Raw genomic sequence first — 25,832 nt, forward strand, 5'->3', positions numbered from 1 at the left:
GTTATTGGTGGTTGGAAACAAACACCACCATGCTGAGCAGCCTCTTTTCTTAGTAAGCTGCCATTTGGAGAGAAATTCTCAAACAGTAGATTATTTCTATTGTGTATCGTCTGACACCAAGTTGGATTGGTTAGTAATTCAATGAAATGACTCCGTTATAAAAGGCATGTTTTGTGGGAATTGCAGGCAATAGCAGCTGTTGTATCATAACACTGCACACATTCGAGTCTTCTACCAAATATAATCATAATGAAATAGATTTCAGAAGGGCTTTAGTACACCAAGTAGATGCAGAATTCTGTGGCAGTTTTTCCCTGTTCTCAGGTCTAACGCTACAGACAGATATCCCTACTTGGTATGAATTAAATGATTTCTAACTTTTATAGCTTTAGCTCAGGTACCAATATAGATAATTCTTTCAATTTTTTTTAGTATGTTTTCCATCTTTTTCCCAAATTGAGAGCTCAACAACAACAAAAACAAACAAAAACCCCCAACAAAACCAAAACAAACAAAAAGTCCCAAACGAATCCTACTCTCAAAAGAACCGCAGACCCAACCAACTTAAGAGAAAAAAGCATTTGACGTGTCAAAAAGACATTCAAATGAAAGTGAAGAATTGTAATAAAGTTATCATCTTGGCAAGCCAAACTCCACTGCTTTTCAGTCACCCGTGACAAGTAAGAGTAATAATGGCAGAATCTCATCCATCTTCAAATATTTCAGGTTTCCAGATCTCTCAAGCTCACTGCCACTCACCCCCCTTTTTCTAATATATACCAGTGTGCTGGTTTTGGCTGGGTAGAATTCATTTTCTTCTCAGTGGCTGGCATGGGCCTGTGTTTTGGATTTGTGCTGAACACAGGGCTGATAATGGGGAAATATTTTTGTTATTGCTGAGCAGGGGGTGCACAGAGCCGAGGCCTTTTCTGCTTCTCCTACTGCCAGACTGGGGGTGCATGGGAGGCTGGGAGGGGACACAGCCAGGACAAGTGATCCAAACTGGCCAAAGTGATATTCCAGACCATGTGACATCATGCTCAGCATGTAAAGTGGGGGAAGAGGGAGAAAGGGAGGTACATTTGGAGTGATGGTGTTTGCCTTCCAAAGTCACCATTAGATGAGATAGGTTCCCTGCTCTCCTGGAGATGGCTGAGCATTGCCCTGCCATGGGAAGCAGTGAATTCATTCCTTGTTTGGCTCTGCTTGTGTGCTTGGCTTTTGCTTTCCCCCTCAAACTGTTACTATCTTTTTATTATTTTGTCCATGACTTCTCTGGCTTTTACCATTCTGATTGTCTCCCTGATCCCACTAGTGGGGAAGTGAGTGAGCAGCTGTGTGGGGCTTGGCTGCTGGCTGGGGTGAATCCATGACAAACTGCAATGATTTAAAAGCTAGTTGGCTGAGTAGTCAAATTAAAAACTTTTCTGAATTCCCAGGTGTGTGCAATTAGCAAGAATCAGATCTCTAGACTGTACTTCTATTTTCACTCTGGCTTAACTAAATCTTTGTTCTGAGTAGTTTGATCAAATAAGGGACATCCCTTAGGTTTAAATGTTAGAGTTTACAGTATAAGAGGGAAAAGTTGATTTCCAGTTTTGTCCTTTAAAAAAATCACTTGCTTCAACTTGAAAAGCATATTTATAGAGCAGAGGATTAATCCAGTTAACATTATTTCAAATTAAACTGAAGAATCACTGATTTACTCTTATTCCCATTCACTGATCCTTTGAGTAATGAAAGCTGCTTCTGTAAACTTCAGGCCAAAGCGAAGTTTATTTCGTTCCTGATTTACTATCAACAACTCTGACATTTGTATATATTTCAAAATGAGAACAGCATCTGTGTAATTAATTGTTTTCACTTTTTCCCTGCAAATGGTGCTTTGGGACAAAGCAGAAATGATAGGAAAACTTCATATTCAATTACATCATGGTGATTTACAGCAGGACTTTTGTAGACTGTTGGCTAACTTCTTGAAAAATGTGGATGACTTCTTACTAACTTCTGAGACACAGGAAGCAAACATGTCTTCAGAACATTTTAGATTTAAATAAGCAGACTTATATATGACTGAAAATCAGTGTAACAATTTGCCTCTCTTTCAGGTTTGTATCCAAACAGTTTCTCCAAACTTGCCCTGCTAAGTCGCTGGTGTCAGGGCTGATTAGAAGAAAGCTGGAGATAGAGGCACTGTTCCTCCTAACATTTAGGTCAACTCTCATACTCTCTCGTGTGTATCTAGGGCACGTCTAATTAATCCCAGAATATTCCATCACTGCTGGATTACCTCTGTCAGCTTCTCCCTCAGAAACCTGGCAGCAAAGATTTTACCTTAGGTGAAGATTTTCCCTTTTCCAAAGGCAAATGGGAGTGGGTTTTTTTCATTGTCTAACTACATAATGTTTATGCAACAACTTACAGAGCCCTTAGGATGTAAAGTATTTAGTAAAGGTGAATAGCTTCACTTGAAATTACTAGAATGTTGCCAGATTTAAACAGAGCCAAGATTTCACTCCCAATTGTTTTAAGGATGAAATTTACCAGCCTTCTCATCTCCAAGTTTGATGCTGCTATTCAAAAGAATCACATATGGTTTTTTTTTTTTCCTAAGCCAAATGTGAATACAAAGTGCTTAATCAAACTAAGGTCAGAAAAGACAAAAGATCTAAAAAACCCAATAAAAATTCCACCTAAAAACCTACTGGAGATCAGCAAAAGTTAAGGAACTAAATTGTATTTTTGTGCTTTAAGCTGCAGCCTGCAGTCTGCCATGGTCATTACTAAAATTACATAAACAGTTTGCAAGGACACGTAACAGCTCTTGGAGGTGCTTAAACCAAGCCAAGCCAACACTGTGGAGCAGGGGATATGCAGCTGGTAGCTGCTGAAAAATAACCCAGAGAACTGACTGAATTAAGGATATACTGCATCTGTGTATCACGATAGTGAAGCACAGAATCACAGCACTAAAAACAGACCATTAAATAGCAAGGCAAAATTTATATACAATTATGCAAGGTGCTGGCTGTCTCAAGCAGTACCACATTTGTATACCGAGGGTGAAGTATCCTGACTTTTGGAATCAATGCTCTGTAAACATGCATTCATCTATGCAAAAAGCCAGTGGATTTTTTCTTATACCTGATGATAAAGTACTACATGACAAGACAACTTACTACTTGCAGAACAAGAAATACCTGTTATTGGAGATCTATTAATATGCACTTTCAAACACAGGCAAAGAACAGCCCAGGCATTTTTGCAGTGGGTGAGGTATGTTTTTTAATTCCACCCTCCACTTCAAATTATGTCCTTGCGATCTCCTTTAGTTAAACATCCAAAGGATTTTGACTGCATTTACAGGATTGTTGTCAAAACCTTCATTTAAATGCTTCTATTGATACCTTCAGAATTATGTAATATTAAAAATGTAAATAAGATGCAGATTTGTCATACATTCATTTTCCTTTCCTATGCAAGTTGATTACTAAAGCAGGAAATGCTATTCATAAATGCTCATTACTAACACACTAAAAAAATCCATATAGCAAAACTTTTTTCTTTTAATGTCACTAGAAAAACAGTTACATCAGTATCAGTCATAAGTCTTGCCTGAGTTAAGATTTACCTGCCCTCCAGATATGCAGTTGTGGGTCACTGACATACTTAAACACATGTGTTTGAGAAGTCATCTTATGTTTTAGCTCATATTAGAAGCAGAAAGGCAGATTTTCTGAGATGTAGGATGAGTGCATCTGCATCAAAAGTACAATAGGTGTATTGCAATCCAAAGCCAATGCAGTGAAAGTGCCAAATCCTGCTGTCTTGCATTTAATGTCTTGAACACGCAGATAGGTAAAAAAAAACCCTGTCATTTTGACAGGTGAAAAATGCACACTGGCTGGTGATATGATACTAAAAACACTCCAGCTTAGTGTAAGTCCTCACAATTCATATTTCTCTTCCACCAAGGTCCCCTAGTATGATACTGGACTCCACCAGAGGAGAGGGACACTCATCTTTTTTGTCATGGCCCAAATTTCTGGCTGTATCTAAGAGTCCTTTAAACATATGTGGCTCTGCCTGAATTTTGGTCATGCAGCTCAATTCAGAGCAGAAGGATGAACTAGATTTCTACTGGTGTTTTTAACTGTGGTAAACTTCCTGATGCTATGCATTAAGTAAGATGCCAAAATAAGCTTGATGGTGTGGGACAGTACCATTATTGAGAGATTATAGCATCTTTGTCCTTTTGCTTTGGAGATTTATCCCTTCTTGTGCATCATCACTCAGTTCAAACTCTGTACAAACTGTGTTTTAGTGGTGGTAGCAAGATGAAGACCCCCAAATCCTCTCTAATCTTGTAATTCCCCATCATGTACAATGCCCACTAGGCTACTAAATTTTCACCATCTTTTTGTGACCATCTTCTCAAACTCATCAGCCTTAAGTAGCAGAGCAAAAGTTACAGTTGTTAGAGTTATCTATAGTCTTCATGATAGCATCTTGATGAGAGAGAGAGGTGTGCTGTTTGTGTGGATTCTACAGGGTCTAAACTTGGAATGCTATTGCCCTGTATGAAGCAGAAAAACATGAAGTTGTTATTCAAAAAGTGTATCAGTCACGTTCATTTAAAAATGTCCTACATTCAAGAATGTGGATTTTAGACTCAGCTAGGCATAATTTTCCCTGTAACACCTACAGAAGTTAATTAGACTTCACAATCCAGACAGAGATGCACTATTAGCTTAGACAAGAATGATAAATAACTTGCACTCTGAGAGAGTAAGTAGATATAGTACATGCAAAATGCATGCTATTATTTCAAAAAGAGCTTTTAAGTTTTTGAGTGCCTCCATAACTTGCATTGTTGTTGAAAAATTAAAACAGTTCATTGTATGCTTTGAATGCTAGAAATTGCTTCACATCATAATAGTGTCCTCTCTGACCATTCAAAGCTTTCACCTAATTCTTCCTTTCCTTTTGCTGCCCTTTTGCTAGTCTGTCATTCTTTCCTCTCCCCCCAAAAAACACCGCACCCCTCCCCCCCCCAAAAAAAAAAAAGAAAAGAAAAAAGAGAGAGAGAGAGAGAGAAGGAAAGATTGTTTTATGTATCATGAGTTCCCCATTAGGCTCCTGATACCAGGATTCCAGTTTTCCAGTTTCCTGGTCATTTATCTGGGTACAGTTAAATGATTCTCTCCATTCAATTATCCACAACCATTACCAGAAGGAAGACAAGTGTTTCACCCTGCACCATGGTGCATGGAAAGGACCAGCAATAGCATCAGCATTTACACTTGTTACACAGACTGAGATAAAGCAGACCTTTCTAAACCTGGTGTCACAGTCTTCTCCTGCTACTTGCTGGTGTAGGAGGAGCTTCTCACAGTGACCAAACAAGTCTCCAGCACTTTGGGTGATACCAGTCTGTTGCTGATGAAACCTGAGACCTAGTATAAAATGCAAACAACAGGCAGAATCACTCAGCAAATGGATGTCATGGTTCAAGAGCTTCTGACAGTCAAAGTCCTCAACAAATACCTGCACCCTGCTTAAATTTATGACTTTGATGTTCCTCAGCTCTGCATAATAGCATATGCCTTCATGACAACAATCCTCGTCTTGTGCACCAAAACCTGAGTTCTAAAGAAGTGGAAGAAATCAACCTAACAAATCTTCACATAGTTGTCTGAACACACCCAACTTTCCACCAAGTCTAAGCTCAGGGGTTCTGGGGATGAGCATCCTGATGAGCTTTGAACTAAGCTAAAAAAAAGAAAAAAAAAAAAAAAGAAAAAAAAAAAGAAAAAAAAAAAAGATAGAGTTTCTCTTTCCTTTGACATAATAAAGGCCTGGTGCTGGTGTCCATTTTTGGTTACCTCAGATCTGAAGCACTGTCCTGTCCAACTTCTACTAGAAAGTTGAAGAACATCACTATGTAAATCCATCTGTTCAGAAATCCTTAGCAGATACATCTGGTTTTCTTCATTCTCCTGTGATGTTGTGTTTCAAATTCAATACATTATTTTATATATCCTGCTGACAATGTTTATTTTTAAGAGCATGAAGCTCTCAGTGCTCATCTATTCTTCCTGAATGCTGACAGTGCTCTGAACATGGCACTGGTTCTCTGAAGCAAGGGAAATGAAATAGGAGTCATCTTAGAAATGGTTCTGCTTAACATCAGAACAGAGATGACCTTGCCTTCTGGTTTTGAAATTTCAGTGTGCAAAATGCAAAAAGATCCTAGAAGCTCTGCAGGCTTAGCAAAGAGTACAAAGTTTGGGTACTGTTATGTTGACCTGGTTCAACTTTATCTTTCTTTGTTGTCTTTTTGCTTGGTACGCTGTCTATTGTGGATCCTTGTCCTGTGTTTGCTCAATCGCCTAGCAGAGGCCAGTCCAGGCTGTTATTAGAGCACCTACAGGATGGGGTATGTATTTGCAGTCTCTTAATCCTGGAAGAAGTTGAGACCTCAGGCAGGCACACATATGCACACACAACCTACTTATCCAGGACTTCAATATGTTTTCTATAGATACAAAAACCCTGCAGGAATTTCAAAAGGTGTATCTGCACTAATTAGAATTCCTTGTCATTTGCATTCCAGAGCTTTACTCATCACCTCAAATTGCCCTCATCCACCTCAATTTTAGCATTCATATCATCCTGCTTTGTTGTGAAGACATTTGAAAATGAGTTTCAAGCTCACAATCCATCTCTAAAGCAGTAATGAGTCCTGTGACAATTTTTGTTTTCAATAAACCAGCTTGCTTAGCAAGTCACAGCTTTTATTACTGTTAAGTTTCTTAATTCTGTAAGACTCCTGAGGCTGAAATACCTGCAGCTGTTCAGGATCATTGACTAGGTATTTAATCTCTGAGAGTATAAGAACCTTTTGTGCATCAAATTCTGCATACTGCTTTTTTGGGTAGTATTTTAATCAGCTTTTATCACTATTTTTGCCCAATCATTGCCAAGGTCCACTGGCTAGATGCTGAGTATGTATAAATCATGTAGCTTGAAATACATCAAAGAAACTATATTCATCTGTCCCAGGATTTGGCTTCTTACTTCCAGTTTTACCAGGCTTTCCTTTAACTAATCTTGTGAATGCCTTAACCACATCCACTTCCTATTGTACTCCCTCAATCAATTTCAATTACCTCCTTCTTTACTTATAACACCCCCTCCCCCAATTATTTCCTTGTAAATCTTTTAAATCCTAATTTTTCTACTCCCTTTTTTTTTTTTTTTAATTAGCTAATTGTTAGAAGCATTTGTCACTCTTTGAAACTGCACTTCTGAATGCATTGTGGTATGTTGACTCTAAGGGCTAAAGTTTCTAAGCAGCTTTCAGAATAATGAGATTTGTGGGCATGACTCCCTTGCACTGCTATAAAGATTTACTCTTTAGAGTTAAAAGATTTTCAAAAAAATCAGTTTCTTTGTGCTGCTGGCTTGTAAACACTGTGCTTGGAGCATGGATCCTTTACAGCAGAGTTAGCCTTTTCTCTTTCAAGTTACTTTTTGAGCTTGAGGAGCTTGTGAACATCTACCCTTAACTTTACAACCTGAGAGTGTCATCCTTAGCAGCAGCTGATACATGCTGCAGTTTTTGTCCAATTTGCCTCCACTCTGCACTTAGCACTTGTGTGAACAAAATATTTGCACTACTCATTTCTTTAACAGGCAACTCATTCTCTTTCTTTGCCTGATTGCATTTCCACTGATAAGTGGCAGCAACTTCTAGATACCTTATGGAAAGTCTCAGTCCAATCAAAAATGGTGGATTCATGGGCCACACTTCTCAAGATAGCAATGCTCAAAAATGTTAATCTAAAATGCCTGGGTTTTGTAGACAATTGTTCCTGACATTTCATAGTCCATTATACTTTCTATTACTATTTTCCATCAAGTTGCATGACAAGTAAGCCTACCTCACTTGTAACTATTGCCTGCAGCATGCCTGACCTGGTGCTTTGGGCCGGATTTGCTGGGTCTAACCTCAGATACCTTTGTTTGCCTTCGCAGTGATGCTGTAGCACAGGTATATCAGCATGCCAAACAGGGTGAGGTGGCTTCACTGATTGCACCGGCTGGTGCTCGAGTATTTGCATTGCCTGAGGCCAGCCCGGCACTCCTCCACCACACCTGCTGCTGTGTGTGCTCACCCTGGGTGCTGGGAGACATTTGTCAACCTGAAATCCAACTTCCTGATGCAATCCAGGATGCAGACATGTATTACTGCTTTTTTTTTTCTTCCTTCACCTCCCCTGGCACAATGAAACTACATCCTGCTCTTTTCTTCCGAGCTAGTCAAAGTATGTGTTGAAGCCCCTTGCATACCAAAAATGCATATTGTGCGTCTGCTTCCTCAAGGTATCACCAGATTTTGAGTGCCATGGTTTTGCCCCATCAGCAGCTTTTTGGTTAGCTGATGCCATTAATCATGAGCTGTGGGAAACATAATTACAAAGAACTGGAGAATAAGAATGCTATACAAGTCTCCTGGAAGGAAGGGAAGGAGAACAAAAAAAACCCCCTCTATCTAGTACACATATAGATTTTCACACATGGCCTCATTTGCCTTCCACTCTCCTCAGGAATTATGTGATAGTCATTTTACAATGACCCTGTTATCATAGTTATACATATACCTAAGTAATTTGATAACCAAGGTACTAAGGCTTGTGCTGTGTCTGTCATGCTGCCCAAAGCTGCAGAAGTATATTGACTTTTCCATAATTAAAATGGCAATACCCATTCATTGGAATTAACTGTTTGCTGAAGAAAAACATAACCAGAACTGTTAGCTGCAGACTTTTACAGACCCTGGAAAATGTTAAGGTTACAAAAATAACATGCATAGACATGAAAAGCTGAAAGACAAGTAGAAAAGTAAAGAATTTAAAAAAAGTTAAGAGCCGTTGCGTATTTCCACACATTAAAGTGTTTAGAAAGCTTCATTTTTATCTATTCCTTGTACCAACTATACTTTCATACTTATTTTTAAACCCTTTACATCTTAGTAATACAACTGTGACACCAAGCATTTGTAGGTATCTTAAAAGTGTTTTCATTTCGATAGAAAAAAGTCTCCCGCATTCAGAATCACCTCCTTGCTTAGCATGCACTGCGAGTAGAGAAGGTTGCAGTATCGAGGGTGTGTCTGAATCCTCAATACATATTCCCATCCAGCACCTTTTAGCTTATCCCCTTTAAATACAGAGGGCTTGGGGAGGGGTGTAGTGCTGGCATCTTCTTTTTCACTTCATTTTGCTCCCCAGTGATGTGACTTGGCATGGCTGCTTTAGGGGAGGAAAAATAAAGGTGACTGGAGTCAGGCTTTTGCTCCTTGGCCAGCACAATGTTTCAGGTCAGTGAGCCAGGCTCCCTTTGCTGCTGTGCATTCGCCTTCTACCCTGTATTAACCCCAGCAGCTTTAATACGCCTTTTCGTGGGGGGGAAAAAATGCTTTTCTTCCCAATGCTGTTGTTGTCAGATACAGTTTTTACAGTTTTAAGGAAGCATTACACAAATGCTTTAAGCATGCAAGAGTGAACTCCTGCAATCATATACAGCCTAAAGCACGAAAGGGTGCTTCATGAATTGTAACTCTTTAAAAAGCTTTCCACTCAGAAGGTAATCCTGCCTAGATGTGGTAAATTGATCCAATGGTTCCTACAACTCCAGGATGTCACAAGGGGTAGGACCAAGCTGTGTCTAAGAATCCCAGATCTGGTACTGCAACAAGCATTCCGCAAAGCAGCATGCTGTGTTTTATATGTGGTCTGCCAAGTGCTGTCCTGGGACAGTGCAGGAAAGAAGCCAAAGGCAAGATATTTTCTCCTTTTTGTGCCAGCTCTTGCAGCTCTGGGGCTTTTTCCATAAGGCCTCAGTCCTTACAGCCCTGTAAATAAATTCTAGCTGTGACAACTGAAGAAAACCACAATCTTCCTATCCTTGCTCCCCAAGCCCTGTCACCCTCCAATTCCCCCTAAAACCATGCAGAGTGCTTAAATAGCCCTAAAGGCAATAAAAACACATAAAAATATGTTTTATGAGATAAACTGAAATTTTCTATGCTCATCATTGCCAAATTATTTTGTCTCTTCAGCTTCAGACTTGTGCCTCTTTCTCTTTCTTTGAGGAGAAAGGGTTGGTTTCCCAGGGTTTCTAAGGGACTCCGTTGACCTTTTCTGGACTCAGCTGGCTTTTCCAGCAGGCAGCACTTCTGTTGCCATGGCAGTGGGAGCCAGGGCCCCAGCTCTTGTCAAAAGGGTTGGGGGATTTCTTCTGAGGCATCATTGCCAAAAGTAATAGAGCAATTAGGTGAGGATTTATAGATGCTGCCTAGGTTATCTGACATGGCATATTTTGCCATGGATAGGTAGATATGGCATTTATGGAGCACATTACTTTGTGAATTTTGTCATGCAAAAGGTCCACTTTGGGACCTCTTCCATTCTTAATTATACTGTAGCCTGAGATCATGTGCTTCAAAACAGTGAGTGGTGGTGTACTTTGTAAGGGGAGTTACAGCAGCTCCATCTTTTAGGGGAGAAGCCAAGTGCCAATAGGCATTCTCCTCATAAACTGTATTTCATTAAGAACTAGCAGACGTCTTGCCCCCCCAACAAGAGCAGCTGCTGTTCACAGTCAGTCACAAACCATCCAGCACTGCAGAGCCATGGAACTTTCACTGGGGTTTGGCTTTGCAGATGGGAACATCTCCGTGCAAGGAAGCTCATATTTGACCCTTGCACACAGCTGTCACCATTATCATCAATAAACTTAGAGAGAGGCCTGCAATCCAGTTTTGTGACCAGATGCACCCTAATGACAGCAGTACAAAATTCCCTTGTGCCAGTTCACTCAGCTCTCAGGACACAGGAGGACCAGGAGTCTGCCCCAGGGCTCTGCACTGACTGGGCTCTTCCTAGCCCTTCTTTGCTCCCTGCTATATCTCCCCTCACTTCTCCATGATCTTTGAAAAAATAGGTGCTCTGTGGAGGTATTTTTTGATTCTTTTTTTCCCCTCCAGTCAACTGATGAGATCATGTGTTTGGGTTTTTTGGTGTTGTTGTTTAGGGTTTTTTCAAGAAAACCAGAGAAAAGAGAGGGACCAAGATCCATTCTCAGTGAAAATGTTCTTCTCTGGTGAATGTTAGCAAATGATGTAAGACCACTAAAATAACAAAGAAGTTAGGTTTTGTATGTTGCTTTAAAGTAGAACACTTATGAGCTTATGTTGGTTCTTTCCAGAAAAGCAAATAAAGACCATGATATAATAAAAAAAATCTAAATAACTTCCACAAGGAGCTAAACACACCTTACATGCCACATGCTATAAAAACTCAGATCTAAATCACTACTGCTTTTCACAGAATATAAATTCAAATATGCCAGACACGGTCTAATCTTTTTACTTGCAGAAAACTACTTAGCACACAAATAAAAACCTTAGTTAGAAAAAGATGTAATCTTTAAATGCATACACAAAGTGCTGTTAAATAGTCTGTAAATTGGTGCTCTTCTGGGCAGAGTAAATATCTTGTGATATACTGTTGTCTCTTCATCTGAAATGCAAACTGTTTTCTTTATTACTGATATAATGATACTTTTTAAAAAGATGAGTTGCAATATTTATATATGTCACCACTGTGCTCAGACACCAAGTAAAGAATATTCCAGCAGGCAAATAATAGAAAAATATTTAGTTCCCCTTCTTCAAACATGTGCTTTGGAAGGGAAATAGTTTTGTTTGCTGGAATATCTCAGGGGAACTGGAAACACAGACCTTTTTCATTACTAGACTTCCCTTAATTTCATCACATATGCATTGACAAGACTGGTCTGAGAATCACCACAGCTCCAGCCTTTAGGTGTAAGGTGTAATATCTCATTAACGGGTCAGGTAATATCAACGCAAGAGAAAGGTTTTTCCCATGAAACAGAAGTTCAGCAATATTCCCTATACCAAAAATAGCTAGCACACATGACATGACATTTATTGTTGTCGCTTTTCATTTACTGGAAATTAGCATGTGGCAGTTCCTAAACCAACATATGCATTTCTTAACAGAAAAGCTGTGTCTCCCCACCTTCCCCTCCCACAAGCTGCAATCTCAGAAAGAATTAAACAGACAGTTCTTGTTCTCAGGTCTACAACCCCAAATGACTTCCTGAGCTTCCTTCTGGTACTGATACCTGACTTGCTAACATCAAGAAGTTTAATCACTGACCTGATTTTTGGTTGGCGTGGTCTCATGTCAGTTGTGTGTCCCAGTCCTTGAAGAGTCAGGGTCATACCTTCTTAAAGAGCTGCAAATTCAGATTTCTTCTCATGAAAATGGAGACGGCTCAGCTGATCACTAAGGAGGAGATAAAAACAAGACCCCAAGTGAAACAGATGAAAATACCTCAACCCTGAGCATATACTTGTAAAGGCTTTATATAAATCTTTGACATGGTCTGTTGCTATGTGGGATTGATGAGGAGCTGGCTGTTCCTGCCCCTGATTGCAGTCTCCTGTGCTGGTGGTTCCAGCATGGACCCTCCTGGGTCACCTGAAGCTTGTGGGGTGGCCTAATAAAACACTTCAGGGGGATGCCCAATGATGACAGGTTTCCTGCTCTCCACTAGAGTTCTGGGAAGCACTGAGGAGATGACAATAACCAAGTAATCCAGACAAAGTGCACATCTCCTCTAGTTCAGGCAGTAGCTACAGAGCCAACCGCTGTGGCAAAGGGTTGTGAGGGATCAGTCTGCAGGTGCTGCTACAGGGGTTAGTCCCCGCAGCTGCACTTTCTGAAGTCTTCCCACTTCTCTGTCTGTTAGGAGACACTATCCTTCTACTTACCAGTTTGTTTCCCCCTGCCAAAATAAGTTTACCCAGGCATTTCCTTGAAGTAGAAGCTTATTAATTCTAAATCAGGAGGCATGTTTAATTAAAATTGTGGTGAATGTCACTTGAGAATCACTTAGGCAGAAGAAAAAAACACTATTAAAAACCCCTGTGTTTTTTCCCCTTATCTGAAAAGCAAAAAAAGAGATCTAATTTGAGCAATCATCCAAATACAAACATGCCACCAGACACCCTCTTCTGCATCTACTCACCAAGGCTTCCATCTGAAGAAGTTACTAGAATTTCCCTTCAAAAGTCAGAGGGCAGATACTGGTGCTGACCAAGAGTGCAGACACATCTCCTTCCCAACTGGTTGGGGCAGCGTGTTGTCCAGACCTCAAAGCAATTCCCATTGTGCAGACAGGCAACACTCCTCCAACTGGTGCGAGGGATTACTAGTCAGAGAAGCAGGGATGTAAGCATCACCACTGAGCAGCTATTGTTCAGAGCAATTGCCCAAGCTGGTGGTGCACAGGCCTTTCATGATGGGAGTTGAAGGACAGCTGCCCTATGCAAGCCGTAAGGTGGAGTTGTGTCTGTAGGCTGAAATCTTGTCCCGTCAGAGAGCTCTGCTACCTCTGCAAGGAGCTGCCCAGGCAGCAGGATCACAAAGTGCTCTCACCCTTCCCCATCCACATACATTGCAGAGGAAGGAGGGAGGAACCAGGCTTGGATTCTGTCCTTGACTAGCAGGAATACATCAGCATCAGGAATACAGCAGCATCTCTCACCTGGAAGTAAGAGTCAAAGTAGAAACTTGCCCAGTCTCCCTGTCCCTCTTTCCAGGCTGAGAAGCTGCATTTGGAGTTGATAACCATGCTCCAGTAACCATTGTGTAACTCTTGTTTCTCACATTCTTGCAACCAGGGACAGAACATTCATTTCAATGCAAGATGCAGTTCCTTCTCCTCTCTCTGCAACAAGTCTTATTACTCTCCTAATACACCTATACCTGCAAGAGCTCTTGAAAGCTTTTTCTTGAAGGTTTGCACCTGATGTTATCAAAGGTAATTAGATAATTGACACACAATTCACAGAAGGCTCTCTGGTTTCTTTACACATGGTATTTTCCTTGGGCTGTGAACTTTAAATGATGCAAATGGGAAAATTCTCTGTTGTTTTACAGCTTTTAACTTTAGGCTATATTAAAACTAATGCCTAATTTATCTTGATGTATCTAAACCACTTTATTGTTCCTTGAGTAATAATTCTTCTTTGTTTCTAGTTGTTCTCTTGCCAAGGGTCGTGCCTGTAATGTTAATGACTCCAGTCTCTTTAGGGACTTGATTGAAGTTTATATTATTCATCAAAACCCCCTGACTTACAATTTGTTTTGTTATAATCATCGGTTCATGGGAAGATAGTTACCAAGGCTTGTTCAATAGAAGTGTCTGTAAGAAGTTAGTCCCAAACAGTTTAGGTGGAATGATTAGGTAGAAAATCAAAATTTCTTTCCCTGATTGGGCTGTTTTCAGTTTGCATTTGACTACAGTATCCTTTAAGCTCTCTAGACAAGGAGGAGTCACATTTTCAATACATGCTTATAGTTCTCTTAGTTTTGCCAGATTTGATGTTCAGGGTCTTTGGAAGCAATGTTCACTTTAACTGCTCCCTCAGAAACTAATAAAAAATACATTGTGTCCATTTAAATCCTACCACAACTCTGCCATATGCAGTAGGTCTCGGGATGGATTTAATCAACAATATTAGATTACAAGGTTTTAGGATAGATGTACAGCATTGAAGAACTGAAGTATTTGGATGTGCATAAAATTAAGTTATAGGACTTATAGAAACAAATTTTAAAAAAGAAAAAGAATTCCTTTAAAGATAAAAAATATGTAATAATCAACTCTTTCTTCCTTAGTCTTTGAAGATGATTGACTAATAGTGTTCTTCTATGTGACTCCTAAACTTTTACAGTTAACCCTCTTTATGAAGATGATGTATTTTATGCCTTATCAGTTGTAGGTAGAAGAAGGACTAATGGTGCTGGGAATTTCTAGGGATTTTTTTGTTGCTTTGTAGGTGGTTTTCTTTTGGTGTGGAAGTGAGAAAAATAAATCTTGACATACATGAATTTTTACCAGAATCAAGTCCTCACAAACTTTTTCAATGCTTCCTTACTTGTCACTTGAGGACTGTTATGTGTACACAACTGTTTTGTCATCACTTCTTTATTTCTCTTATTTAGGTGGCCATTGAAGATGGGATTTACAGTAGTGCCAGAGCTTACGGTGCTCGTTGTTAAAGGAGAGGACTTTGTTTTCTCCTTCTGTTGATATTACACAGTTGGCATGGCCAGAGCTGTGGGAATGGGAGCAGCAATATGGCTCTGGGCAGCCCTGCAGCTGCTTGGGCTTGTCTGGTTCTTCACCCACCCAACACAGCAGGTTATTTTAGCAGCAGGAGATGTACAACAAACTGAAAAATTTATGCTGTAGCTTCTGAGACGTATTTATTCATCCAGATCATGGAAATATTTTTGAAACTGCTGTTTAGCAATCTTTTACTTTGTCTCCTGTAATGTAATACATCCAAATATAAAATAGGACAGGTGTACAATTTTTATTCCATAGTTCAGCTTCTTAATACTCCAGAAATTTACAGGCATGTGCTCTCTGTAAATCCTTTAAGCATGTCCTGAAAACATTATTTTAATGCATCATTAAGTTGGTCAGTTTCTACAGCTATCGTTTAATAACATCTAAGCCAACTATCTCCGACTAGTCAGCACAGAAGTGTAGGTTTTCATTTTACTTATTATAATGTATATATTACTAATTGCAGTCTACTGTATAATACTTCAAATGCACACACCTGAAAGTATTTTCCCCATTTTTTAAGAGAGATATATTTCTTAAATCACAATAACCAAATATTTTGACCTTGTTTCACAGAAAATTAGACAACTCCATCTTACTTGTTGATCGATCTCTACTAGCTGCCCATCAGCCCAGCTAATTACTGGCTGTCTTGCCTACTGGGAGATTGGACACTGAGCTGTTTCCAGTTCTTCTTGGCCCTTATATATAGTTTATAATAATTGAATTGCCAGGAAATGTTTTGTCCTGAATGTTGTTTAACAGCAAGTGAAGGCTGTAATTCCAGACTCTCAGAAAAGTGAGAGAAAAAGATATTTTGCAGGATACCTGCAGGAAAGTGTGTTTATTCACAGAGATGCCTGGGAAACACTCTGACCATCAGAAAGACCAGTTGATAAGTAGAAGCACCTCAGAGGCTCAGAAGGGACCACATATTTCTATTTTGCCACCTAGCACTTGTTAATCATATGTGTGTCTATGTGGACTGGACTGCTGTGAGGTGTTGAGAGATGTGCAATGAACTGCATCACCTGGAGAGCTGGGCAATATCAAGCTACTTCAACCAACAGAGTTTGAGGTGGAAAACTGCAGGTCAGGCCAAAGTTGGAAGGAATGTACCCCTTGCCAGGATAACGACTGTGCAGAACAATCTCCAGCCCCAAAGAAAAGGTTTATATAGCCATGCTGCAGATTTGTATGAAAAACTGGCAGCAGAGGCCTGATGCATCACCATGCTTCCAGGTGTAGATTACCATGATATGTTTTGATGTAGAGCAGCAGCTGCAATTTGGAGGCTGATATGACAGTAATAAAGGAAAACAAACTTTAGAATCATAGAATGATTTGGGTTGGAAGGGATCTCAAAGATCATCTCATTCTAACTCCCCTGCTGTGGGCAGGGACACCTTCCCTTAGACCAGGTTGTTCAAAGCCCCATTTAATGTGGCCTTCAACACTTCCAGGGATGGGGAATCCACAGCTTTTCTGGACAATCAATTCCAGTACCTCACCATCCTCACAGTTAAGAATTTAGCCTTCTCTTTTCCAGGCTGGACAATCCCAATTCCCTCAGCCTTTCCTCACAGGAGAGGTGTTCCATTCCTCTAATTAACTTGGTGACCCTGCTCTGCACTCACTCCAACAGGTTGATGTCCTTCCTGTGCTGGGACCCCAGAGCTGGATGCAGCACTGCAGGTGGGGTCCCACCAGAGCAGAGCAGAGGGGCAGAATCCCCTCCCTGGCTGCCCATGCTGCTTTTGGTGCAGCCCAAGTCATGTTTGCTTTCTGGGCTCTGAGTGCACATGACCAGGTCATGTCCATTTGGGGAGGCTTCTGGTTCTTCTTTTGTATGAAATCCCCATTCCTTGGCTGACGATCCTTTGGACAGTGCATTTGTACAGCTTCTATACTGGTACTGTGATTTCCTAGAAACTTGTTTAGTGAAAGGACAGGGTATAACTTTTTTCCATATGTTCTGGTTACAAATAAACCCTGGAGGTGCATAAAGACATACAGGAAACCAGTGAAAGGATTCTCTTCTAGTAGGTAGTAAAACATGATGTTTTACTGCCATCTCTGCAATTGTTGCTTTGATAATGGGAATCATTATAGATATTGATTTTGCTGACATGCTGGGGAATAAATTACAGATGTACAGAGCCCTGTACATCTGTAAACAAAAGGCTGGTGCACATTGGACAATGTGTCTCTTTTTGTAAATAAAGCCTCTCTGACTCTGCAGCTTGACTAGAGGTTAACCTGTATCATGCACTCATCTTGGAATACACATCCACTTCAGATTTGGAATAATGCCTTCAGTTGAAGTCATTATAACCCCTTGGTGACTTATAAAAAAAAACACTTTTAAAAATAATTCTACTCAGTTTCTTGTACTGATATTAGCTCAATAGGGATAATCAAAACTTAAAAACTTGAAGTCAAGAAGTTCATCTGCTTCTAAATATTTGTACAAAGTATATCCACTGAAAAAGATGCTTCCTGTTCTTACATACTCCCCGCCCTAGGCAGCACTGAATTTTGAAAATGCATGAGAAAGTAGATCACCAATGCATTTTTTTTTTCCCTCAAAGATGTTTGTCTGTGCTATGAGCTATAACTCTTCCACAGACAGAATCTGTAGTGAAACTGGCCCATAACAACAGAACTTCTCCCTTCTCTTCAGGTGCCTTTCTCCTCTCCATCCCTCTGCTAGAACAAGCCAGGTACCCCGAGGCAGAAGGGCTTGAGGCTCTGCCAAGTCAAGATCAAAGCAGCTTTAGTCACTCTTATCTTGAGGAAGGGATCTGCAACAGCAGGAACACCTTCTAAATTTAAGTCCTTGCAAAAGAGCTTGATTGCTTCTCAGTTCTTGAATATTTGTGACGGAAATAAACATGCAAGCCTTGCTATGAAGAGGTATCCAAAATTATCAGTGGCTGACCCTTGTAGGTTATGCTTCCTTCTTATATGGAATTAAACCTGATTCCTACTTTTTCCTTTTTACCACCTATTTTCCCCTTTCTCTCTCAATTAAACTGCCAACTCCTAATCTCACCATTTGGCCTTTCACCTCCTTGAAAGCTCACAATTCTTGATCTTCTTAATCTAGGATCATTGCTATCAATCACTCCTCTAGGCAAGTGAAATTGTTTTTTCACAGAGGGATGCCAGAGGCCTACAGATCTTTTGGGCTGATAATATCACTTCAGTTCTGGTGCCAGCTGGGGTTTTGAACTAAACTGTGCCTAGTGGTATCTTTTGCCGATTAGATGCTCCAGAGTGATCAGCAGAAGTTTGCTTGGACTGTGCTTCCTTCCAGGTTAAGTCATTTAGTGATGAAACCAAGGATTAACTTAATTAAATCAACTAATACTTTGACAGTGTTAGGGATCCTGCTAAGATTAATGAAGACTAAGGTGAATGAAGACTGAGTTTTCCTTTCCTATGTCTCAATATCTTTAAGACAGTACCACTCACCAGACTTGCCTCACTGCAGCTCCCCTCACATTCTGTACACTGTCCATGATATTTATCAAAATGTCTTATTCATCCGCTTCTCTAAAATAAATCATTCAGAGTTTTTCTACGTCTTTTACGGAGTACAAGCTTTTATGCTGGCCCACTTTACAAGGCTGCTTCTCATTCATCTATTCTCTGAAGCACCTACCAAACTGACTGCACAAAACACATAAACTTCTCTTTGTGTATATTTAACCTACTGGACAGTGCTGTGGTAAACACACCTTTAGGTAACCACAAATTATTACTGTTTTAACCCACATCCTCTTTCTTCCTCTGTTGTCTGCATTGTTTTCATAAGGCCCACTGAAGTACCTACTGCACTGCCAGATCCTGTGAAAAAGAAAAAAATACTAAGATAACAGAAACCTTTGAAACAAGGAAAATCTTAAGGCATACAAGACTGGAAACATTTGAATGCAATTTTTTCAGAAGCTCTTCCTAGATTTTTTCCCCTCTGGCGCCATGCTGTCCAAATGCTAGTAACACTGGTTTCAGAAGTCCTGCCCCAGGAGGAGTACCACTGATATTAGTGATACAATGAAAGAACATAAAACCACTGCACACAGCAAATGTATTTTCTGAATGCTGCTCAAGCTTTGGAAATGTGAGGCATATCTCTGAATTTCTCTAGCTAAACTTTCTCATTACTTGTTTGTACATATACTTCTTACCTCTCAGACACTTTTTCAGACACTGTTTGGATTTTCTTAAATCCACTGCATTCAGAATTATAACAAGGAAATACGAGGAGAGAAATATTTCAGGAGATCTAAGAACAGATTTATGTATTCTATGTAGTTAAAAAAACCCCAAACCTGTCAGCAATTAGCCACACAAATTCACTACATTTTTTTAGAAATTAAAAATCTTAAGTAGAAAGCACTATACACTAAAGATTTAATAACTCTATTACTTATTCATCTAAAATTTTCCAGTTAGAAGATACTATCTTAGAAAACATTTAGCAAAGTCTCTTGGTACACTAGACATAATAGGTATTTTTATTGGGTTTTTACATTATCTTTTGGTTTACATTTCCTAATTTTTAAAGACTTTTCAAAACTTTCAGACAGGGAGAGATCCTGAAAATGTTATGTAAAAGCACTCTTGGACCCTTGTACTCTTTAAGAGAATATGGAACATATTTGGGAGGGGGCTAAACAAATGAATAAATGAACATTATAATACTAGTACCAGCTATAAAAACATTACTTCTGATCAGCTTGTGTTTTTTTCAAGGGTTTTGAAATTATTTCCCCAACAACCCTGATGGATTAGAAAAGAGAAATAAAATCATTATCATATTCCTTTTTTTAAACATATGTGCTGTGTTCTCTTGAAATGCACTGGATTATCAGCATTACAGATGCTCTTTAAATAGCAAATGGATGCACTCCTAGTGTCAGCCACACTGAAAGCTTGCCAGTACTGCCTTTCTAAAATGCTCCATCTCCAATCCATCTAGGTAGGTTAAAAGGGTCCCCCTCACTCAGTCCCCTGCAGAAGTTATCAGTAAAAATGGAAATGAATTGTGATTATGAATTTTTTTTTTTTAACAAAGGTAATATCCACTCCTTCAGAAGCACCATGTATCTAATCAATTTGGTCAAGCTATTTATACACGTTTCTATGTAGCATAAGATTTCACTAAGGTCACTGGAGACATTGATGCCTGGTAAATTGCCAGTAATCAAAGGTTGCTAAGGGCTTGTCAGCTTCCTTTTAAGCTTAGTCTATCTTTATCATAAGGCAGACTTAGTTCAGCAGCTAGAGACCATTTATGCATAAACGGATCATACTCAGGAATAATGCATTGTACCATTAAAATATCCATACTGTTGCAGAAACATTTGTTCTAAAGCAATCTCATTTTTCTGAAATAAGACTGTGGCCAATGAAAAGTGAAGTCTTGTCATGTCTCTGCAACAAGGCTGCTCTCCCACACATGAAAGGCTTTGTTTCCCAGCTCCTCCTCTCTCCTTTGAGCCCTGTCCTGCTAGGCCTCTGTTTAGTTTAGATTCTGGAATACATGCAGGGAAAGTTAGGCTATTTTAGAGTTTTAGTTGCACTTGCAATTTATTTCAGGTTTTCCAGTTGCTCTCTCCAGTTGTAGTAGTTTGCTGGCCACAGGGGAAAAAAATAAAAAGGGTCAGTTAAACTTAAATGGAAAATATTTAGGGTAAATGCTGATGAACTCTTAAAGATACAAATATCTTCTTTTCAGACATCTTGATTAAAGCCATAAAAGAATCAATTGAAAAAAAAAAAAAACTGAAGCAAGTCATTAGTTGGGGAAATCAGCATAGCTCCACTGAAATGGTGAGCCCGCGTTAGTTAATTCCACCTATGAACTACATTTAAAATATATTCATATTACCTGGTATTGAAAAAGATTTCTGTGAAGAAAATTCATAGTCTTTTGAAGGAACGTGTTTGAGTTAAATGCTCTGGGAGAAATATGAGAGGAAGATACATCTCTCTAACCTATCAAATTGTTCAGAAGTTTATTGGCTGGAAAAAATATGGTTTCAGGAAGAATTAAAGAAATTCTGGATGGTAAATTGGTAATGAAATACTCTTATCAGCAGAAACCTTTGGAGAACACCCAAGACAGCTTTGAACTGAAAAATAGTGATCATCATTTATTACTAATAAAACTTTCGTTAAAGGAGTCCTGTGCAAGGACTGTTCTCTTTCATCACAACATCTGACTAGTAGTCCTATGGATTGCTTTCTGACAAGGACTGCTAGAGTTTACAATTTGTTACAAGTAGAGTGCAAGGCTTCCTTTGGCAGTGTAAGGTGCTGTGCAATATGACTCAACAAGAGCTGTGAAAGGCATAGAATTTCTCTGCCCTAAGAGCAGCCTAGTTCTCATCAGACATCTCAAGATCAGACCACTGAGATGCAGTCAGACACTGAATGATATAACCCTACCAATCTGTTCTAGTTTAGCAATTCTCCTTTTGCCACTCTATTTTGAGCACACAGTGTTGCTTCCAGGACTGACAGTTTGGGGCCAGTTACAATCAGCAGCTTGAGGGCTGCATTTATATTTGAGGCAGCCATTTTCTTCTTTTCCCAAACCCTCTTTGCTCATGATCAGGCTGCAAATAAGTGATGCTGTGAGCACCCCATCTGGGAAAGCTGGCAGTTTGCAGAGGCTTGGCTGGTTCTGTGTACTGACGGCTAAACAAACCTGAAGTAGCCTCATACTGGAACCTTACTTCTTCTGTTCCTGAGCACACTGTACCTTCAAATTAAATTTAAACAATACCTAAACAAGCTCACTTATTTGAAAATCATAAAATGACAACTCTGTGGACACATCCCTTTAAATTATTTGAAAGATCTCTTCAATAACTTGCAGAAATTGCTCAATATATTGGAAATTACACAATTTCCCAAGTGCATCCATCCTGAATACTACAGGACCTCACTCCCCTCCTAAACTTTCATATGACCTGCAACTACAAGATGCTGCCATAAAATAGCACACTGGCATGAGAACCATCCTCTGGATGCAATCAATGCTCTTTGTGCATAAACACAGCTTAAGGAGAAATAAACAAAACACAGTCACTCCACTCCCTTAAAACAGGGTAGATTGCACATCACTATTTTGGTTAGTCAGCCACCTCACCAGCAATCAAAATAAGCAACTTAATTACAAATGTTATTTTTGGAACCTGAAAGGAGACGCAGCACAGAGGATGTGATCTATCTGCATTTATGGTGCTTTCATCTGTAAATTCATCTTTCAAGCAAAAGCCACATATTTACTTGATATAAATTAATACTCACTCTTACCTTGAACAATCTCAAAGTTATCAGTCACGTTCCACACATCTGTAAGAACTAAGAAGAACCATAGACACCCTTCCTAAAATGTTTTAGAGGCCTCTCTCTCCAACACCTTAATAGGTGTGAGGGACCCATCATGATCATCAGTGTGATGGAAGTCTGTGTTACCCTGAATGGTGGCTGTGCCTAAAGTACCAAAATAATATAATGTGTGACTTGCTTGCACTTCTTCTTTCCTCCCTCATGACATCTACAATACCATTCACTTGCCCACTTTAGAAAGTTCACATGATTTCCATCACAGATTTCAAAAACTCTGAAACCGCTCAACTGATTTCCTGTCAATTTTCCTCTCCACTCCTCTGCATCAGGAGCACTGCAAGATCTTTTAAGCTGCACTGCAGGGACTCGACGTGCTTTTAGGTGATAGCAGCACACCAGTATTAATTTGACTAACCTAGTTTAGCATGCAGTATGCAATTATTTCCCACTCTCCTCCTGATTTTTTTCCCCAGCCTATTTTCAATTTAATTTATATGTTAGTAAAGATTCTACCTTTAAAAAGGACAGATAGTCCACAAGCCTTTCATTATGCTGCAGCTGCTGCTGTTATATTTGTCACTAAAAAAAAAATCTCACCTTGTGTGACAATGGGATTTGAATCACAATTGCTAAATATATCATATATAGAAATTTGATTGCTTTGCTTTATTTTTCCTGAAGGGGGAAAATGTGAGGGCAAAACCATACAGTTTATTTCATGCTTCACTACAGTGTAATTCTAGACTCTAAGATTTCTACCATTCCTATTTTGGTAATGAATGGAATGTAAAAGGGAGGTATTTAAAATTAATTGCAGCAGTTCTGAGGGTTAAACCTGCTTAACCCAACTTTTTATTAAAAGAATGTCAACAGAACATATATCTTGTATAGGGAGTGCTGGGACATCATTATTCTTCTACCAGCATGTTTAATTCTAAAACCTGGGATTTCTTCAGGTTCCTGTAGGCGTCATGCACACCATAAACCCATCCCAAATCATAGTGTCTGTTCTGAGCTACTCAATACAGCAGGATTTGACCTGAGAAACTCTAGAGTTTTGTTTTATTTTATTAACTTGGAGTACTTTTAAACAGTTTTTAAACAAAGTTTTTCCCTTGACCAGCAAGGGAATTTTCAGCCTGAAGTTCTCAGCAGCATCCGGTGAGGCTCTGGGCCAAGTTCCCCAGATACTGTATATCCACAAGGACAGCCTGCTGGCTCTTGCTGTGGCATTTTCTTAATCCTCAGAACAGATTTCCTGGATCTAGGAAATTTAATTCCTGACTCCTTTGACCCAGATGCTGGCAAAATTGTAGTCTGCAGTCTGTACGTAAATAGGTGTGTTCATTTTTTCTCTTTTTTTTTCCCTTCTAGGAACTGGCCTTGCTGTTAAATTTTTCTAAAACAGTCATGTTAATATGTTCAAAAATCCACTGTTGAGTTTCAGATAAAGGATCACATCTGTTCATGAAAATCTTCTTCTCAGCTGGGTTGCAATCTATGCAGCTGCTGCTTACCGGATGGAACAAAGTTTTGTCCTACAGGAATGAAAAAAAAATAGAATTAAGTAGCAAATGCTAGATCATTGGAAGTCTTCTAATTTTACAGAACATAGATTAGAACAGCCCTGTTTGAAATGATTTTGTGGTCTCTGTGCACTAACCCTGTGTAATAACAACAGCTATTATTAGAAAGATGTAGAGAATGGCGTATTTTCTTCCCTTGGGCTATTATCCTTTATGAAAGTGGGGATTCAAGAAAGAGGGAGACATCATTTGTCCCTTGACTAACAACTGCATAATATAATGAAAAAAATATAATGTCTTTTAATATCCTTGCATACCATGTATTTGCTTGGAGCCCATTTAAATGTCTGAACCAGAAAAAGCTTTGTTTGGGTTTTTTTTCAGAGAAGTCTTGCTCTTGACAATGTCGTGTTTCTTGGCAGGGGGAGCTGTAAAATCTTCAACTTGGTGAAGATATTAGAAATGAATTATTAACTGAAGTGGGGGACAGATGGACACAGGATTGACGTTCTCATCCCATTCAATGCCTGTGGCCTTGCTAAGACCAGCCACTGAAATACACTCTCTCTCCTAATAAGATGGAAATCCTAACGCTGATTTAGCTCCATATGGAGATTTTGGGAGGGTAAGCATGGATTAAGTTTCTTTAAAAAGCGATGACTAGTTTTATTCATTTGACTTTACAAAACTGGAGTGAATATTAAGTAACCTGATGTGAATCTTTGTGAAAGCAGAAACTACTCAGTTGAGCAGGTGGTGAGTTGGGTAGTTTCAATATACTTAGTTCACGTAGGTAAATGTTTTGAGAAAGACAGATGTGAGTGTCATTAGATGGTTTGAAAGTTTCCAGGGACTATACTGCATCTGTTGAAATAAATTTGAGATTACTCTAGGTAAACCACATTCAGGCTTTCCCCTCCATGCCGATGATGCCCTGACGGTATTTTAATACTAATCCAGGATGTGCCTGTTTGCCCAGTTTGTGAGAGGGGAACAAAAACCTACTTGTCAAATTGCAATTGATTAAAAACTCGTGCAAGTACTCTGGGTGCAGAGCAACAATCATAAAACCTTCTCTTTAAAAATACCCCACATTCAAAGAGAAACATACAGAAACAGCAGCTATTTAAAACCATTTCAAAAAATTAAGTTGTTTTTTTTTTTTTCTTAATTTAGGAAAGATTAAATTCATTGATTTGTGGTTTGTGAAGCAATGGTAAAGTACAATGCCTCTTTTTAAAATTAATATATGCAACGAAGAACCAAGTCAAAAGTAACCTGTGCTCTGGCTGAGGGGGATGGTGTTACATCTGCCTTTCATACTGTTTTACCTTCAGCACTGGCCTTTCCCCAAAACCAGCGGATGAAGAACACACCCCCCCACCAGACTGGAATTCAGAGGGATGCCATCAAAACGGACAGGCACAAACCAAAAAAAGTAGAGACCTTTCTCTCGTGTTCTACAAGGAGAGCAGGCAGGATACTTCAGCTTGCAAGAAGGGGGTAACTGTACTGTGTACAAAGGGCTACTGTGTCCCTGCTAGGATGAGGTGGGCCTGCAAGAACTGCCAGGCACCCTATGGGGTGGTGCAGGCACCCATCTGCACCTTGCTAGCCTCTCCTGCTAGTAAGAGCTTGATACAGTGGCACTGCCCAAAATCAGGACACGGTGACTGTGCTATGGCCACCTTGCCTGAT

At 39.6% G+C, this 25,832-nt stretch overlaps 1 protein-coding gene and 1 long non-coding RNA gene across 2 annotated transcripts in view; both read right to left on the reverse strand.

The window, feature by feature from the left end:
• Window positions 1-5,120: 5,120 nt before the first annotated feature.
• On the reverse strand, window positions 5,121-13,841 carry LOC136291182 (uncharacterized). Its single transcript, XR_010721449.1, has 4 exons — window positions 13,648-13,841; window positions 13,129-13,311; window positions 12,255-12,383; window positions 5,121-5,456 (listed from the first exon to the last, which is right to left on the reverse strand). It is a non-coding gene; the product is annotated as an uncharacterized lncRNA (long non-coding RNA).
• Window positions 13,842-21,091: 7,250 nt separating this feature from the next.
• GALNTL6 (polypeptide N-acetylgalactosaminyltransferase like 6) overlaps window positions 21,092-25,832 on the reverse strand; it is a 432,734-nt gene continuing 427,993 nt past the window's right edge. The window contains exon 13 of the mRNA XM_066185979.1: window positions 21,092-24,146. Coding sequence (XP_066042076.1) covers window positions 23,979-24,146 — 168 coding nt within the window. The 3' untranslated portion in view covers window positions 21,092-23,978. The remainder of the gene's footprint in view (window positions 24,147-25,832) is intronic.

Source organism: Chamaea fasciata, unplaced genomic scaffold, assembly GCF_029207755.1.
Source record: "Chamaea fasciata isolate MVZ Bird 193981 ecotype frontalis unplaced genomic scaffold, bChaFas1.0.hap1 SCAF_6, whole genome shotgun sequence".
Classification (NCBI taxonomy): domain Eukaryota; kingdom Metazoa; phylum Chordata; class Aves; order Passeriformes; family Sylviidae; genus Chamaea; species Chamaea fasciata.